The sequence below is a fragment of the Castor canadensis genome, chromosome 14, assembly GCF_047511655.1.
Source record: "Castor canadensis chromosome 14, mCasCan1.hap1v2, whole genome shotgun sequence".
NCBI lineage: Eukaryota > Metazoa > Chordata > Mammalia > Rodentia > Castoridae > Castor > Castor canadensis.
Window position 1 is genome coordinate 9,822,855 of NC_133399.1, and position 16,907 is coordinate 9,839,761.

The window sequence follows — 16,907 nt, forward strand, 5'->3', positions numbered from 1 at the left end:
GGGTCTTTCCTGCCTTACTGGCACCAGTCCTAGAAATGCATGTTTTGTCCTCAAAGGCTCCTTCTGTCCTTCCAGGAAGGGAAATGAGGAGCATCGTGGTCCAGCAGGTGGCTGAAGGAGTGCTGTGCATTCCCCAGCAGGAGGAATAAAGAGAGCAAAAGGGTAAAATAAACTTCATTGAGTAGGTCTTGTAAGATGATTTAGTATTAGACTAAAATTATAGCTGTGGGTATTTTGTGGGTGTCTTTTCCTGCTACTTCAGGGAGTTAAAAGTACTGGCATTAAATGACAAATCTGCAATGATTTTTACATTCACAAGGTTTTTTTGTAGTGGGACTTGGGGTTTGAACTGAGGTCTTCGAGCTTGCAAAGCAGGTGCTCTACTGCTTGAGCCATACCTACAGTCATTTCTCTGGATATTTTAATGATGACCTGTTGCAACCTATGCCTACACTACCCCAAATCACGATCCTCATCTGTCTCCCAAGTAGCTAGGATTTCAGGCGTGGGCCACTTGTGGTCAGCACACTATTTAAATTTTGCTTACTTTTGTCTTAGCTAGCTGATAATAAGGATGTCACTTGGTAATAAGGATGGCAATTTCCATCTAAGTATCCAACAAGACCTCATTTCTGAGGCTCATGAGAGTGGCCTGTGCTGTGTCTCTAACAACATTCTACTCAAAGCCACTTAAATTTAGTGTTGTCTATTTTGTGTGTGTACAAAATACCCCAGTTTGGGTATTTTATTAAAAAAAGAATTTTAGCTAAGATAAGAGGCCCAAGTGGCAGAATGAACTAGCAACCCCAAGGCCCTAGGGCAAATCTCAGTAATGTCACAAAACAAAACTCTAAAAGTGTGTTTCCTCAGGTTTGGGGTTTGGAAAGTCCAAGGACATAATACCAATGCTTGATGAGGGTCTTCATGTGAGATCCTGTCAGATGTGATTGGGTGACACAACTCCAGCTCATTACCACATGCCCTGTATATAGGGTCATTAATAAATGAGGCCCAGACCTCATCCCATAAATACTGCTTAAAAGTCCCCACTTGCCTGCTACTGGTGGCTCACGCATGTAATCCTAGCTACTCAGGAGACAGAGAACAGGAGGATCTCAGTGAGAAGCCCCATTTTAAGAAAATCCAACACAAAAAAATGGCTGGCAGAGTGGCTCAAGTGGCAAGAGTACCTGCCTAAAAAGCCTAAGACCGTATTGTGTCTCACTTTCAACCTTCTGTCTGTTCTATAATCACTGTCATCTTGTTCTGACATACTGTGTGCTGGCCCATAATGAGCAATGAACACTAATGCTGGAAAACAGAAATGATTCATATTAGGACAAAGATGACTCATTCACAAAGTGTCCAAAATGAAGGGACACTTGTGCCACATGCTCAGGTTCTGATTCTGTGTGTTTAAGAATTACTATGACATGTTTCTTTGCCATTCTGTACACAGGCTCATAAATGAACACTGGAGATTAAGGGGTAGAAAAACACAATCAGTTCTCCCAAGGTGAGAGGTGCATCATTTACAAGGTGCTTTCCAAGAATGGATGCTTGGGGCACACTCACCCTTCTGAACGGGGGAATTTAGAATTGGCATTTCATGTCTACTGATGTACTGGACATAGAGGAGGAGAGGACCAGAGAGGCAGACGGAAAAAGGAAAAGGTTCACAGTGAGGGAAAGGTGCTTGCTTACCTACCATGGTGCAACTGCACAGTACAGCTACATGTTTGAAACCCCAGTATGAATAAATCCCCCTCTCAGTTGTTTCACTCAGGTTACTGGTTTACAAGAACAAGAAAAGTAAGTAATGCAAAGATATGGTTTAATTAAATCCCAACAACTGACAAAAATTCCTTCCTTAACAACCTTTATACATAAATATTTCAAAACTATCTAAAAATCGAGCCTCTCAGCATAAAAGAAAAATATCTATGCTTACACATGGATCAACATGGTTCAAAACGAAAGGGGGAGAAAAAGACCCATTTAACCATGACCTATTTTGAATAAAAAGACAGAATTGTGTCACCTCAACATTTCTTTTCAAAGGAGATAGTAAGAAATAAATAGCAGAGATTCCCTTTAAGAATAAGCCAAGTGACAGGTGCCAGGCGCTCACACCTGTAATCCTAGTTACTTGGGAGACATAGATCCAGGAAGATCAAGGTTCAAGGCCAGGCCAACAGAATAGCTTGAGGGAACCCATCTCCAAGATAACCAGATCAAAATGGACTGGAGGAATGACTCAAGTTCCTGGTTTGCAAGCTGAAGCCCTGAATTCAAACACCTGATACGACAACAAAATTTGAGTCACTAGGGTTGTGAATATGTTCAAGTGGTAGAATGCCTGTACAGCAAGTCTGAGGTCCTATATAAAACCCCAGTACTATCAAAAATGAAAAAATTCAGCAGGTAATTAAACAATACAGATAGAGCTTTTGTAGTATTTCCTTCAGCTTGTGCAATTTCTAGAGCATTCTAAGTAATTGTAGCTCTAAGACATGTAATTATAAGATTCCAAACCATGAGGGATTTTTAATGTTACTGAAATTCTACACCCTGGCCTAGATACAAAGAGTAGGGTTTATGGAGAAAAGGAATAAAGCTTTATTAATCTCCCAGGCACACTCATGAATACAGCTATGCAAGGAGTCAAGGAAGTATTGGAGTGTACTAAGTGGAAGCTGGGCTTTTAAGTGAAGTTCATGGGTTTTGGGCATCTGGGTCTTTCCTGGCTTATGATTACTTCTCAGAAGCTGAATGTTTACTTCCCCAAGGCTCCATCTCTCCTTTGGATGACAGGACATGAGCATGGTGATGCAGAAGGAACAGAACAAAATAGGACAGGATAAACTTGAATCATTAACAAGGCTGGGTTATAATTAGTACATGTGACTTTTTTTTTTTTTGTGCTATAGGGGTTTAAAATCAGAGTGTCAGGCTTGTTAGGCAGGCTTTCTACCCTCTACCACTTGAGAAATTCTGCAAGCCGATTTTGGAAACATGTATTTTCCAGATAGGATCTATTGAAGGATTTGCCTGGGTTGGCTTACAACCACCATTCTCCTGATTTCTGCCTCCTGACTAGCTAGGATTACACGAGTGAATTACCAGTGCCTGGCATCTGTGAGCACTTTGTGGTAATGAAGTGTACAAGTACAAAAAAAAGGTACATTATGTTCTTTCTCTTTACATAGTCAGGATTATTAGATCCATAAATGGAAGACTCTATGCAGTGGTTCCCACTGTTGATAGCCACAGGTGAGCAGGTGCCAAGACAGGGAAGATGGAATAATGGATGTGGAAACATACCAATGAGGACATCCAAACACATGCTGTGATTTTCCATAGAGGATATAAATAGCCATGCCAGCTTCTTCACCATGCTTCATGATAGCTCATCAAAGGCTATATCATGACCCTTGAATAAGAATGATTTTTTTAACAGATGAATTAAGTAATTTGATAGGGAAACTCTTTGAACTCCCGATTACATGAATTGTTATTTTCCTGTAAATTTCATTTTTCACTAGATCTATACTTGAAAGAAAAACACACACGATTTTCATCACTATATTTCCCCAATATATGTTAAAATTTTTTTCATCAATGTATATTCTCAACATATTTTAAGAAAAGGAAAAAGATACTTGTTAATCTAGAAGGTGTTTGAAATAGTTAAGAAAGTCTTTCTAGCCAGGCTGTGGGAGGAGCCCTGAGATCAAACTCCAGTCACCACACCCCCCTAAAAAGAAAAAACAAAAATGTAAGAGGGCTGATGGAATGGTTCAAGCAATAGAGGGCCTGCCTAGCAAGGGTGAGGCCCTGAGTTCAAATCCAGCATTACTAAAAAAATAAAAGTACTCACAAGAGTTCTGGACAACAGAAAACAATGCTTATGTACATATGGTTTCTCTCTGCTGGGCATTTGCTCATGCATTTTAACAGCATGCAAAGGACAGCAGGCTTCCTCACATGGCTTACAAATGAAGGAATAATTTCTATTGTGACTTAGTTCATGTCTTTGAAGGACATTCAAACTCAGAGTGGCTTTCCCACACTGCTTACATACATAGGTTTCTTTCCAGTGTGAATTTTTTCATGTGTTTTGAAGTACCTGGATGAACTAAAGGTTTTTCCACAGTGCTCACATGTAAAGGTCTTCCCTCCAGTGTGAATTCCTTCATGTATTTTGAGGTAACTGGAACAACTAAAAGCTTTTCCACACTGCTTACATATATAAAGTTTCTCACCATTGTGAGTTTGTTCATGATTTCGAAGGTTACTCAAATAAATGTAGGCTTTGTCACATTGCTTGCATGCGTAAGGTTTCACTCCAGTGTGATTTCTTTCATGTATTTTGAGGTAACTGGATGAACTTAAGGCTTTTCCACACTGCTTACACAAATAGGGTTTCTCACCCCTATGAATTCGTTCATGTCTTTGAAGGTCACTGGAAGAATAGAAGGCTTTCCCACATTGTTTACATGCATAAGGTTTCCCTCCAGTGTGATTTCGTTCATGTCTTTTAAGGGACATGGAAAGACTAAAAGCTTTTCCACAGTGCTTACATGCGAAGGGCTTCTCTCCAGTGTGAATTCTTTCATGCGTTTTGAGGTAACTGGAGGAACTAAAGGCTTTTCCACATTGAGTACATACATAGGGTCTCTGTCCAGTGTGAGTTTGTTCATGATGCCGAAGATGAGAAAGATCACAGAAAGCTTTCCCACACTGTTTACATATGTATGGTTTTTCTCCACTGTGAGTTCGTTCATGCTTTCGAAGGTGACTCAAATAATAGAAGGCTTTGTCACATTGTTTACACACATAGGGTTTCTCACCACTGTGAGTGCGTTCATGTTTTCGAAGGTTATTCAAATAAAAGAAGGCTTTTCCACATTGCTTACATGCAAAGGGCTTCTCTCCAGTGTGAATTACTTCATGTATTTTGAGGCAACTGGAAGAACTAAAGGCTTTTCCACATTGCTTGCATACATAGGGTTTTTCACAGGTGTGAGTTCTTTCATGTTTTCGAAGGTCACTGGAGGAACAGTATGTTTTCCCACATTGTTTACATATGTAGGGTTTCTCTCCAATGTGAGTTCGTTCATGATTTCGAAGGTAAAAAAGATAGAAGAATGTTTTCCCACAGTGTTTACATACATATGGTTTCTCTCTGCTGTGAGTTTGTTCATGCCTTTGAAGGACACCGGATGAATAGAACACTTTCCCACACTGTCTACATACACAGGGTTTCTTTCCGGTGTGACTTTCTTCATGGTGTTGAAGGTCACAAATATAGAAGAATGCTTTCCCACATCGTTTCCATACATAGGGATCCTTTCCAGTGTGAGTTCTTTCATGTTCTTGAACGTGACTTAAATAAAAGAAGACTTTGTCACACTGTTTACATGCATAATGGTTCTCTGCAGTGTGATTTCTTTTTTGTATTTTAAGGGAAGTGGCTTTTCCACATTGCTTGCATACACAGGGTTTCTCTCCACTGTGTGTGCTTTCCTGTTTTTCAACAGCACTCAAAGATAAGGCCTTCCCACATTGCTTACAAACATTGGGTTTTTCTCCACTGTTAGTTAGCTCATGTTTGTGAAGGTCACTCAAACAAACCAAGGCTTTGCCAGGCTTCTTACATACAAAGGGTGTCTCTCCAGTGTGATTTCTTTCATGCCATCTAAGGAATCTGGAAGCAATAAAGGCTTTCCCGCAATCCTTACATTGAAATGGCTTTTCTCCATGTTCTTGATCCTCATCTGGCTTCTGTCCACTGTAAGTCCTGAAGGGCAGACTCAGAGATGAATGTCTGATGAAGACTTCTTTACACACACAGCCTTCACTTGGTTCCACTCCTGTAGGAGTATTATGGTTCACAATGTGATCTGAGGTATGGCTGCAGATGTCTCCACATGGAATACCTTCATTATCACAGAGTCTCCCTACCACTTGTCTTCTAGAAATAACGAGAAGCACATTACTAACTTTGTATTTTTTTAATGACTTGTCAGACAATAGTTTTACGGCTTATAAAGTTTTTGAACATGCAGGATGATTCCAGGACAGATATTATCAAACAAGTAGTATTGTTATAGGTACGAAAGAATCCTTCCCAATATTTTGCAAACTCTATCTACTTTACATTTAAATGCATTTGAGTACTGTGTATGGAATAATGTGGTAATAAAATCATTTAGATTTTGAAATACGTACATAATAGTAATAAGGTGTCTTGAAGGTTATAGGCCCCAATCTATACAAACTTCATTTTCTTCACAATCACCATATATCCACACACTAAAAGTAATTTCATGCAATATTTTTTTTTACAATTAATTGCATGAAATAAGTTTCTGTATATTAAAATAACAGAAATTATTACTTGGGGAATCATGTTGTTACTTGTTTCCAATACTGGAAAATTTTGGATTTGGATTTTTTTTTTTTTGGTACTGGGGATTAAACTCAGACCTCATGCTTTCAAAGCAGGCACTCTATCACTTGAGCCACTCTGTCTGCCCTATTAAGTGTGGGGTATTTTTAAGTTAGGGTCTGGAGAACTATTTGCTTAAGGATGGCTTTGAAGTATAATCCTCCAAATCTGTACCTCTCAAGTAGCTATTATTATGTGTGAGCTACTGACACCTGCTCCTTTTTTTTTTGGTAAGACTCTGGTTTAAACTCAAGGCATGCTGCTTAAAAAACAGATACTCTACCACTTGAGGCATGCCTCCACTCCATTTGGATACAGGGTCTCAGTGACTATTTCCCTGGGCTGGCCTTGAACCACGATCCTCCTGATCTTAACCTCCCAAAAGCTAGGATTACAGGTGTGTGTCCCTGGTCCCCAACATGAATTGGTAATTTTCTGATTATGGATGCACAACCTACATGCATTTTTGAAGATAATTTTTAACTTAAATAAATTTGGACATGGGCATCTTAATATGGTTTTCTTTTTTTTATTGGCACAGGGCTTCACACTTGCTGGGCCAGCAGTCTAACACTTTGCTTGAGTCACTCCACCAACCATAACGTGGCTTTCTTGTTGGGAAATTTTACTGTAGCTGTCAGAATGACTCAAGTGGTGGAGCGCCTGTGTAGCAAGCTGGAAGTGTTGGTTCAATACCCAGTAGAGACCTTCTCCCACTCACCCTAAAAATACAATTTTCCCCTGACTCTTTTGATTCATATTTGTGTACTAGGGTTTGAACTCAGGGCTTCAGCAACACCTATAGTCTCTTTGACTCTTAAGATATTATGCTTTTGCTGTCTCTTTCTCTTTTTAACATTTTTTATTGCTATAAGATAGTTACACCTGGGTCTTGATGTGACATTTCCATATGTACATACATTATATCCCAGTTTGGTTCATTCCCTCCATTATTCTTCCTCTTACCCTATTCCCCATCTTAAAATAACATGAACAGATTTCAACATCCCATTTAAGTGCATGTATAGAAAGTAATCAACCATGCTGGGCACCAATAGTGACTCCTGCAATCCTATTTAATTTGTAGGTTGAGACTGAGAGGATCCAAGTTCCAGGTCAGCTAGGGCAAGTATTTCTTAAGACCTCCATCTTCAAATTAATCAGAGGAAAATGGAGGAGGTGTACCTCAAGTGTTAAGAGTGCCTGCCAACAAGCGCAAAGCCCCAAACCATGGTCTGACCAAAACAAACAAATAAAAAAACCCCACATATCAACCACACTCGCCCTCCTTTACCACCTTCATTTGCCCTCTCCCTCTCACTAGTGACCTCCCCTTCACATTCCTTTCCCTTAGTGTTTCAGCTGGTTTCTCTCGGGAGTGGAAATTACCTTAGGTTTCTTCTGGGATTTTTATACATGCCATCAATGGTCTGATCTTCCTCTGATTTTTCTAAAATGGAGACAGGAAAAGAGAACATTATGAACTATATTACTATAGGAAAACTCTTAGGTTCTAAGTAGGCTTATATATAGGTGTAATGTGCCAACAACTGGTATATTCTCTGAATTTATGGTTTCCACATTCCAAATCATGGAGCAGCATTGATGACGACAAACACTAGTTCCCTCATTGACTAAGGGAGTGAAGTCATTCTTACCAACAGAGGCCAGGTTCCTGAAGGTTTCTACCATCACATCCCTGTACAGCTTCCGTTGTGAAGGATCCAGCAAAGCCCACTCTTCCAGGGTAAACTTGACACGCACATCATCAAAGGTCACAGACACCTAAAACATGACAAGTGTATTTCAAGGAGGAAGATCAGACTGACAGGACTGAAGATCTATGCTTCAAGTGTTCACATGATGCTGTGTTCTCAAAAATGTTCATTCCAAGAGTTATCAAACTCTTACTCTCTATCCAAACTCACACAGCACTTTTAATGGTAGTCAGAAAACAGTTGTAAAAACACCATCAGTAGGAAAATTAACTGAATGCTCCTAAATCACCCTAATTTCTCATTGAAGAGTGGGTCTGTAATTCCTCCCATAACAGTGAACTATAACTTTATTTGTACAAGACAATTAGCAACACTAGTGCTGACACACTAGTGTCAGCTCAAGTGGTATAGTACCTGCCTAGCAAATCAAAGTGCCACACACACAGAAAAAAGAAATAGAAAAAAGAAATCAAACAAATATCACTTATGGTGAGACTATGTATTCTAAGAAATGTTTGAGCACAAAGTTCAACCCTGTCTGAGACATGGTAACTTCGGTGGCATGGCCCTCATCAGCCAGACAAAGAAGGACTCAATGTTTCGAAATAGTTTGCATGATCAATATTCTATTTCTGTAGTTTCTTTTGCCTCTCCCTCTGAGTGCTTCTATTCTGACATGATCATGAGAGGGAGGCTACCTGTCAGTCCCTAAAGGACATGCTGGAAGATCAAACTCTAATGAGCTAATCTGACAGACAGAAAGTCAAATCTATTGTCTGCACCAGTTATGTAGGAAATCCAGTGCATCCACTGTGACTGGAGTACAAGACAACATCTGAAAGCTCCTAACTGGTTTCTTTTTGGTTTATTATTCTTTTAATATAGACTTTACTGGGGTTTGAGTAACTCAAGGCCTCATGATTCCTAGGCAGATTTGCATTTACAATTCCCACCTACCCATGTGAAACACTGTTTTTGATCCTACCATCACTGAAGCATGAACTTGTTTGGGAGCGGTAAATTATACACTCTATATAAATAGCCCTTTCTTTTTTATTTTTTGGTGGTACTTGGGTTTGAACTCAGGGCTTCACACCTGCAAAACAGGTTCTCCACCACTTGAACCATACCTCTGGTCTATTTTGCTCTGGTAAGTGTGGAGATGGGGGTCTCTCGAACTATGTACCAGGGCTGCTTGGGACTGCAAACCTCCCATGTACCTAGGATTAAAGAGATGGGCTACCATTGCCCAGCAGCCTGTCTTTTTAAGCACTGCGGCTGCCCCTTTCTTCATTCTGAGACTCTCTTGTCACTCAAGTTAAATTATTCATTTGAAAGGGTCATCCAGGATTCACTCATGTCTTCAGTGAGGACCGAATCCTTTTGTCTTTTGTTACAGTATTTGACCATTGAGGACACACACACAGAATATTCTAAACTGTCACCTTTGTAAATACCAGTAGTCTCAGCACAATCCTGAGAAATTCATACCTCAAAGAGGACATGCTGCAATTAAAGCCAATCTCATAGAAAGAGGAAATATTTTGTCTCAGTAAAATGGACTGCAGAACTGTTTTGGAGGATTTTTTTTTATTATTTAAGGATTAACAAATGATACAAGTACAGGTGACACTACCCACAGCAATTTCTTTCTTATAACTGAAGTCTTCATAAATTGTTAAGAAACCAGTATTATCAGTGATCTTGATAGGATTTTCCAAAAGTACACTGAAGGGCAGAGGGAGGATAAGGGAGAAAGATGGAGGGGATGAATCTATTGAAGATATATTGTAAACACTTTTGTAAATGCCACAATGTACCCCCAGTACAATTCATATGCTCATACTGAAGTATAAACTTTGGGGACACTTTTCTGCTCATTCTGAATATATCTTACTCCAGGTCATGACTACATCACGTATGCCCAGAGAGCCTCAATGCAGAACACACAAAACCTCTCAGCCTCCCATGCCTACGAAGTCTATCTAGATTAAGGATGGAAATACCAGGATGTGAAACAGAGAGCTACCAGAACAGGCTGGGATGAAAAATCAGGGCAGGTAAAGTAACATTGGGGTGGGGTTCACTTTCTTGCCATTCAAACAAACTGAGAGATAGCAGGGTAAAAGATGTCATTACTTGCTGGAAACATACATTTTCTACACATTGTTGTCTCTACAAAAAAAAAAAAGTCTTAGTTCACATGCTGCTTCCTGGACTTGCCTGAGTGAATGAGGCAAGTTAGGCCTGCCAAAGGACCACCATGCCTTTCCTGAGAGATTTCTACATCCATCCTTGCAAAGCCAGGCAAATAGTTTGCTAGACAGTATCTCAAAAATCTCCAACAAAAAGCACTGGGCCTAGTGACTCAAGAGATAGAGAACCTGCCTAGGAAATATCAGGCACTGAGTTTAAGCCCTAGTCCCTCCAAAAACAAAAACAAAAAGAAAAACAAAACAACAACAAAAAACCAAGTTGCTTCTCAGGGAAGGGAATACAGCCTCTGTGACTAAACTGAGAGACAGAAATTGGATGTTTGTACTTGTGTTCACGCAGATTACTCTGAATGAAAAAGTACACAGGACTCAGAAAGGATAATTCAGTATGTCCACAAATAAAAATTATACCTTTATGCCAGAATATCAACAGGTAAAACAAGGGAAGGGATGGCAAATGCCCTAAGAAACAGCTCACTGTCACCAAGATTTGTCAGCTAAACAGATATATGAAATTCTATAATTTCAGCTGGGAGCCAGGGACTCAAGCATATAATCCTAGCTACTCAGGAGACAGACCCAGAGGACTGAGGTTGGAAGTCAACCCAAACAGTTCAAAAAACCCTATCATGAAAAAAATCCATCACATACAAAGAGCTGGTGGAATAGCTCAACCAGTAAGAGCTCCTGCCTGCCAAGTCTGAGGCTCTGAATTCAAACTCTAGTACCACCAAAAAAAAAAAAAAAATTCTATAATTTTAAATCATTCTTTTAAACAATCCAAAAAACAAAACAAAACATACCAAAAAAAAAAAATCCTTTAATATACTAGGTATAATAAATGCCTAACAATGCTGAAGTACTTTGGACTAAGAAAGCTACAGATTATCTAATATTAAATAAGACTACCCTAAGTTCAGCAGCCAGGAACACAAAATAAATAAGGTTTAAAAGTATGTGAAAGTAAGCGTACATATTCAGAAGGAACAAATACACACGTCCATGGTCCAAAGTGATAACACTGTCTAAGAAGATGAACAAACAAGCATGGGTGGCTGAACTGATTGCAAAAATCAAAATAATACCAACTCTCCTTAAGTTTCTTGCTTCCATCAGACGTGGGATGTCTGACCCATCCTTGGCCTGGGCCGGGACACATTTCTCTTGTTCTGTCACCTGAAGGACAGAGTGACCTCAGGGGACAGAGTGACCCTCACTATCTTTGAGTCCTGGTTGCTCCTCCCTATAGTGAACAGCCCATTCACCCTCGCCTTAGAGGAGCTAAGGCACCTAACATCCAAGGCATTCCACAAGAGAGGGCCTTAGCCAAGGTCGCCTCAGTACAGGCAGCTGCCACCCACACAACTGTCAGTGAGAAGCAGGAGCAGCAGAAGCAGCTGTGACAGACAAAAGGACAAATGGCTGAAAAATCCACGAGAGACAATAAAGTCAGTGACCTCGAGACATTACACCCTTACTGACCTGCTTTTAGCCTCTATGTGACAATATTCTGTCACCACATTTTGTGAAACTCCTGCCCTATGGCTTTTGGCCCAGGCCTCATGACGATGTAAGGAACGCTGCGATTTTATGTGGGATCCGCCTCGCAAATCGCTGCCGTGCTTCCGTTCCGCATGGACCTTGTGAGGCAGTGTCCGCCCCCGCTGGGACAGCCCCAGTGTCCCCTAAGTCCTCTCTCCTCTCACTCAAGAGCCACCGGCTCCAGGTGTCTCACCTGACATGGGCTGCGACGCCCCTGCTGCCACGCCCCCCTCAAATACTGTCCCTCCCCATCAGCTTTTCCTTAAGACCCGGTGACGTCACAGAGGTGACCGTGACGTCACAGGGGGCGCGGAGTCCCCTCCCCTCCCTCCGCCAAGCTGCACAGGACGGCCTTTCCCCCGACCCTGAAGACGCAGGAGACCCGGCGCCACCGAGGGGACGCGGGGACCCACAGCGCGCCCCGCGCACGACCCCGCACGAGGCAGGAGCCGCCATGGCCGCCGTCACCGCGCCGTGGGGACACGCGGGGCCGAGCCGCGCACAGGGCTCCGGGCGGCCGAGGTGGCCGCTCGCATCGCAAAGGGGACGGACGCTGTCCCGGTGCCGACCCAGCCCCACCCTGCGCCCAGAGGAGCGAGGGCCGAGCGCAGCCGGCGGGGACGCGGACCGCACACCGGGGCCGCATCCGCCACCACCGCTTCCCGCCGGCCCCCGCCGCTGCTCCGCGACCCCGGCCGAAACCTCACCATTTCCCGGCTTTCCGGGCGTCCCAGCGTCGTCCCTAGGTTCCTTTAGTCAGAGGGACACAGAGCTGAAGAAGCTGGGACACCTGGAGCGTCTCACCTCACATACACTGTTCAAAAATGGCGGTGGCCGAAAGGACAAACAAGCTTAGGATAGCGGATGTCTGCCTATATCCACGCTCCTCATTGGACAGCTCTTGTTGACATAGAACAACGTTTCTGATTGGCTAATCATCGAGGCCCCTCCCAACTCAAGCCTGAGTGACAGAAGACCTGTCAGCTACCCAGATCGGCAGAATCCAAATCAGATTCCTCTCACAATTCTCTCTGCAGTCCGGGCTTCCTCCCCTTGGGCGAACCTGACCCAGCCTTTAGCCAAACGCTAAACCTGACCCTGCGTTGAGCCAAACCTGTCCGAATTTTTCAGATCAGGCACTTGCTACTTACCACTCATGCTGTCATTTGAAATCAGCACTTCTATGACGATTGTGGTGCTGGAGGCATGGGTCACGCAGTAAAGTGCCTGTTTGTAAAAACGTGTTTGTTCTATCCTAAATTAATCGGGTATTGATTTAGCAAAAAGAAATAAATTACATGCCTTTTCCTGAATACACTGTGTTTTCCATTTATGTTAGGATGTTTTTTGTTTTTTGGTTTTTTTTTTGGCGGTATTGAGGTTTGAACTCAGGGAGTCAACACTTGCTAGGCATACTCTCTATGTCTTGAGTAACACCTCCAGGCCACAACTTGGATTCTTTATTTCTGTTTTTGATTTATATTAACATATATAGTCTATACACATTATGTGATTTTCCCCTTGAGTGTTAATGTGTTTATTAGTGTATATTAATTGTAGAAGGAGGTTTCATTGCGCTCTTCTTATATAACCAAATAATGTACTTTCATTACTTTCACCCCATCTTTTGCTCCTTCTTACCACCCCCTTCCCTCCCCTCATTGTAGAATTATTAGTGCATTTCATCTTGCTGTTTTCAGGGGTGTATGTAATGCATTCCTTCATGTTCATGCTCTCATCAAATTCCCCTTTCTGTGCCTCTTTCCCCATGATTTCCACCCCATTCAGGCCCCTTGGACATTCACGTGAAAGCTGTAGATGATGCATATGAGAAGAAACATGTGACATTTGTCTCTCTGAGTCTGGTTTCCTTTGCTTATCATGATGATCTCTACTTCCATCCATGTTGCTGCAAATGACATTACTTAAATCTCTTCATGATTCTATAAATACACTGCATTTTCTTTATCCATTCCTTAGATGAAGGGTATGTAGGCTGATTCCATAATTTGACTATTTCCAATAGAGCTGCTATGAACATCAGTGTTCATGTTGCATTTCTTTGCATATATACCCAGGGAAGGTAAAGCAGGATAACACAGTAATGTAGTAGCTGTGTCACCAGAAGACAGATGAGGGGAGTCCCTCAGCTTCCCAGTTCCACACAAAATGTTATTGGGTCTGGGGACCTAAAGGGCAGATGAGTGAGTAGCCCATCCCCTATGGAGAGCACTAAGAGCACTGCACCCTGAGAAGGAATTGTAAATCTGCATTCCTGCACCCTGAGGAGGAGATACAGGGTCTCACAAATCTGCCATGGGGCTGATAAACAAAATGCTCTTGAGGTTGTTTCCCCCCCAATAAGGGGCAAACAGAGCAGCTCATCTAGGAGAGCCCCTGTGAGCAAATCCACAGCCAACAAAACAAAACATTTAACTCTAATCCAGAGTTAAAGTGTCCATAAAAGCCCCAGCTTTCACTTGAGCAGGGAGCCACCAGTTTCTGGGCTCCGCTGCACTGCTCTAGCTGTAGCCTTTTCTTTCTCTCTAATAAATCCTACTTTGTGTGTGGGCCTTGCCTCACAAGTCAAACACCTTCCTCATGAGCCAGTTCTCTGGCCTGTGAAGGCAAGAACCCCAATACCAGCCCACAGTATTTCATACCAGCACCTAACAATGTGAGGTTCGTGAGATCCATAAGCATTTGTTAGAATTGCCTTTCCCAAACAGTGATCAAAGACACACAGGGGAGTCACTCAGCAAGAAAAAAAGTTTTATTTCTGCGGAAGGGTGCAGTCACAGACCACAGTCCGATAGGAAGAACACACTCTGTGTGTGTGTGTGTGTGTGTGTGTGTGTGTGTGTCCACTCAGTTTTTATCTCTCTGGGTTCCCAATGTTCCCAATTGGTTAGCTACTGTTTGAGGTAAGAACAAGGTTTTCAGAGGCAGTGACATTTTTACAGTGCAGTGAGAAAGTGATTTTTCAAGTTCCCTTGAAGATAGGGGACAGGGGCTGGCACTTTACTCACCAAGCAGTTTGAAGTTAGGGCATCTGGCATTAAACTGCTCTTTGTCTGACCATAAGAACCTTGCAGGGTCAAGCGACATTTCACAAAGCATGTAGGCCTCAATTCAGGCAGGTTAGGTGGCATATATACATGAAATCCTTTGACAGAAAGGACCTAACTTTAGTTGATTCTCACACTTTGAAAAGCATTTCAAGGTGTCTCATGACAAGGACTCTCAAGGGTGGAAGTTTTAGCAAGAATTTGTTTTACCATGACAGGATAAAGTATGGACAAGGGGAGCAGGAGAGAAAAAGAAAACATTTCCTGTTCCTCACCTATGAAATGAGAGCAAACGTTCAAAATGGTGGTCCCCATCTCCTAATCTTATACTCAAGACCTGGAGGAATACACATAGTCAAAGATAACGGATGTGGATGGTGGAGATGGCTGTTAAAACAGGGAGGGGTCCATCCTGGCCCACCCAGATCAGAGACAATAGGTGTGATTTCGAATTTCGCTTTGGTTATTCTACACACATCCAAGGAGACTTGCAGCTTCTTAACATCTCAAAGAGGACAGCAGAAGCAGGAAGCTCTGGTTTGTCTCCCTGTTCCTGTAACTTAGCATCTAAAAGGAGATGGGAGGAGTCAAGCTGCTTTCTCTTTTCAGCCTTTACTTACTTGTTCCAATGCTAGCACCTGGCCCTTTAAATATTGATTAAAATGATATCAATTCCCTGTTTCCTCATCCATCTTTCCTGCCTCAGTCACATTTTTCACTTTTTGAGAGGCCTCCATAGTGATTTCCATAGTACTTCATTAATTTCCATTCCCACCCACAGTGTGAAAGGAATCCATTTCCCCCACATTCTCACCAGCAGTTGTTGTTTCCTTGACCATGGCCACTCCTGGTGCAATGAGGGGAATCTCAATGTCCTTTTGATTTGCATTTCCTTTATGGCTGAGGATGTCGATCATTTCCTCAGGTCTTTACTGGCTGTTTGTGTTTCTTCTTTTCACAACTGTTTCTTCAGTTCATGTGCACATTTATTGATTGGGTTATTTGTCCTTTGCTGTTTAGTTCTTTGTGTTCTGTATATCTTCTGAATATTAATCCCTTACATATGAACAGCTGGAAAAAATTTGTCCCATTCTGTGTGCTTTTTCCTAATCTGATAATTGCTTCCTTTGATGGAACACTTTTTAATCAGATGCAATCGCTTTTGTCAATTGTTGCTCCAATTTCCTGAGTTATTAGAGTCCTATTCAGAAAGTTCTTGCCTCTGCCCATATCTTCATGCATTTTTCCTATAATAGTTTCATGTTTTGGGTCTTACAAATAACAAACAAACAACAACAGCAACAACAAAAAACTGGTCACAGGTGTAAGCATTGCTCTGGCCTACATAGGAATTCAAGCAATATAGTGAGCAAGAGTGGAAAGCAGGAACATTTTTCTCTTCTTTGGAAGAATTCTTGGATCATTTTTCTCCATTTTTATCTCTTATTACTATTTTTATTTTGCCTCATTTTTACTTTTATCTATTTATTTAGTTTTTAGTCATACTTGGTGATTTGTTTCTTTGTTTTATGGATGGGACTAGGGTTTGGTCTCAGAGCTTCACAGAAACCAAATGCTACTGCTTGAGCAACACTGCCAGTGCAGTTTGCTCAGGTCTTTTTGGTGACTGGTGGAGTCTGTGACCAGAAGTCTTCCAATTTTTTTTGTGTCCCACCAGGAGGAATCCATGGCAGGGCATGAGGGTGTCAATGGAGTATATTAAAAATTGGGGAAGGGAAATACGAAGGGGAGCCTCGTAGGCTCCAGGTGGAATATGGAGACTGAGACCATGCTTTCCTTCTCCAGTGCTTTTAAAACCTACAGGAAGGGAAGAACCAGGTGATGATAAGGAGGGGAGCTCGGGTGGTGAGCGTCCTTGGTCTGCTCTTAGATAGAAATCAAAGACGGA

The 16,907-nt window shown here is 41.9% G+C and overlaps 1 protein-coding gene across 1 annotated transcript; it reads right to left on the bottom strand.

Moving 5' to 3' along the window:
- Positions 1–3,918: 3,918 nt before the first annotated feature.
- Positions 3,919–12,797, bottom strand: LOC109688276 (uncharacterized). The gene is made up of 4 exons (XM_020166595.2): positions 12,638–12,797; positions 8,113–8,239; positions 7,844–7,904; positions 3,919–5,977 (listed from the first exon to the last, which is right to left on the bottom strand). Exons 1-4 carry the CDS (start codon positions 12,638–12,640, stop codon positions 4,054–4,056), a joined length of 2,115 nt encoding a protein of 704 aa, XP_020022184.2. The 5' UTR covers positions 12,641–12,797; the 3' UTR covers positions 3,919–4,053.
- Positions 12,798–16,907: the final 4,110 nt, after the last annotated feature.

What these genes read in the sequence shown, in the direction of transcription:
- LOC109688276 (XM_020166595.2), bottom strand. An exon ending in CAGGAACCTGGCCTCTGTTG is followed by an intron (nt 7,905 to 8,112) that starts GTAAGAATGACT and finishes TCTCCATTTTAG; the next exon opens with AAAAATCAGAGGAAGATCAG. An exon ending in AATCCCAGAAGAAACCTAAG is followed by an intron (nt 5,978 to 7,843) that starts GTAATTTCCACT and finishes CGTTATTTCTAG; the next exon opens with AAGACAAGTGGTAGGGAGAC.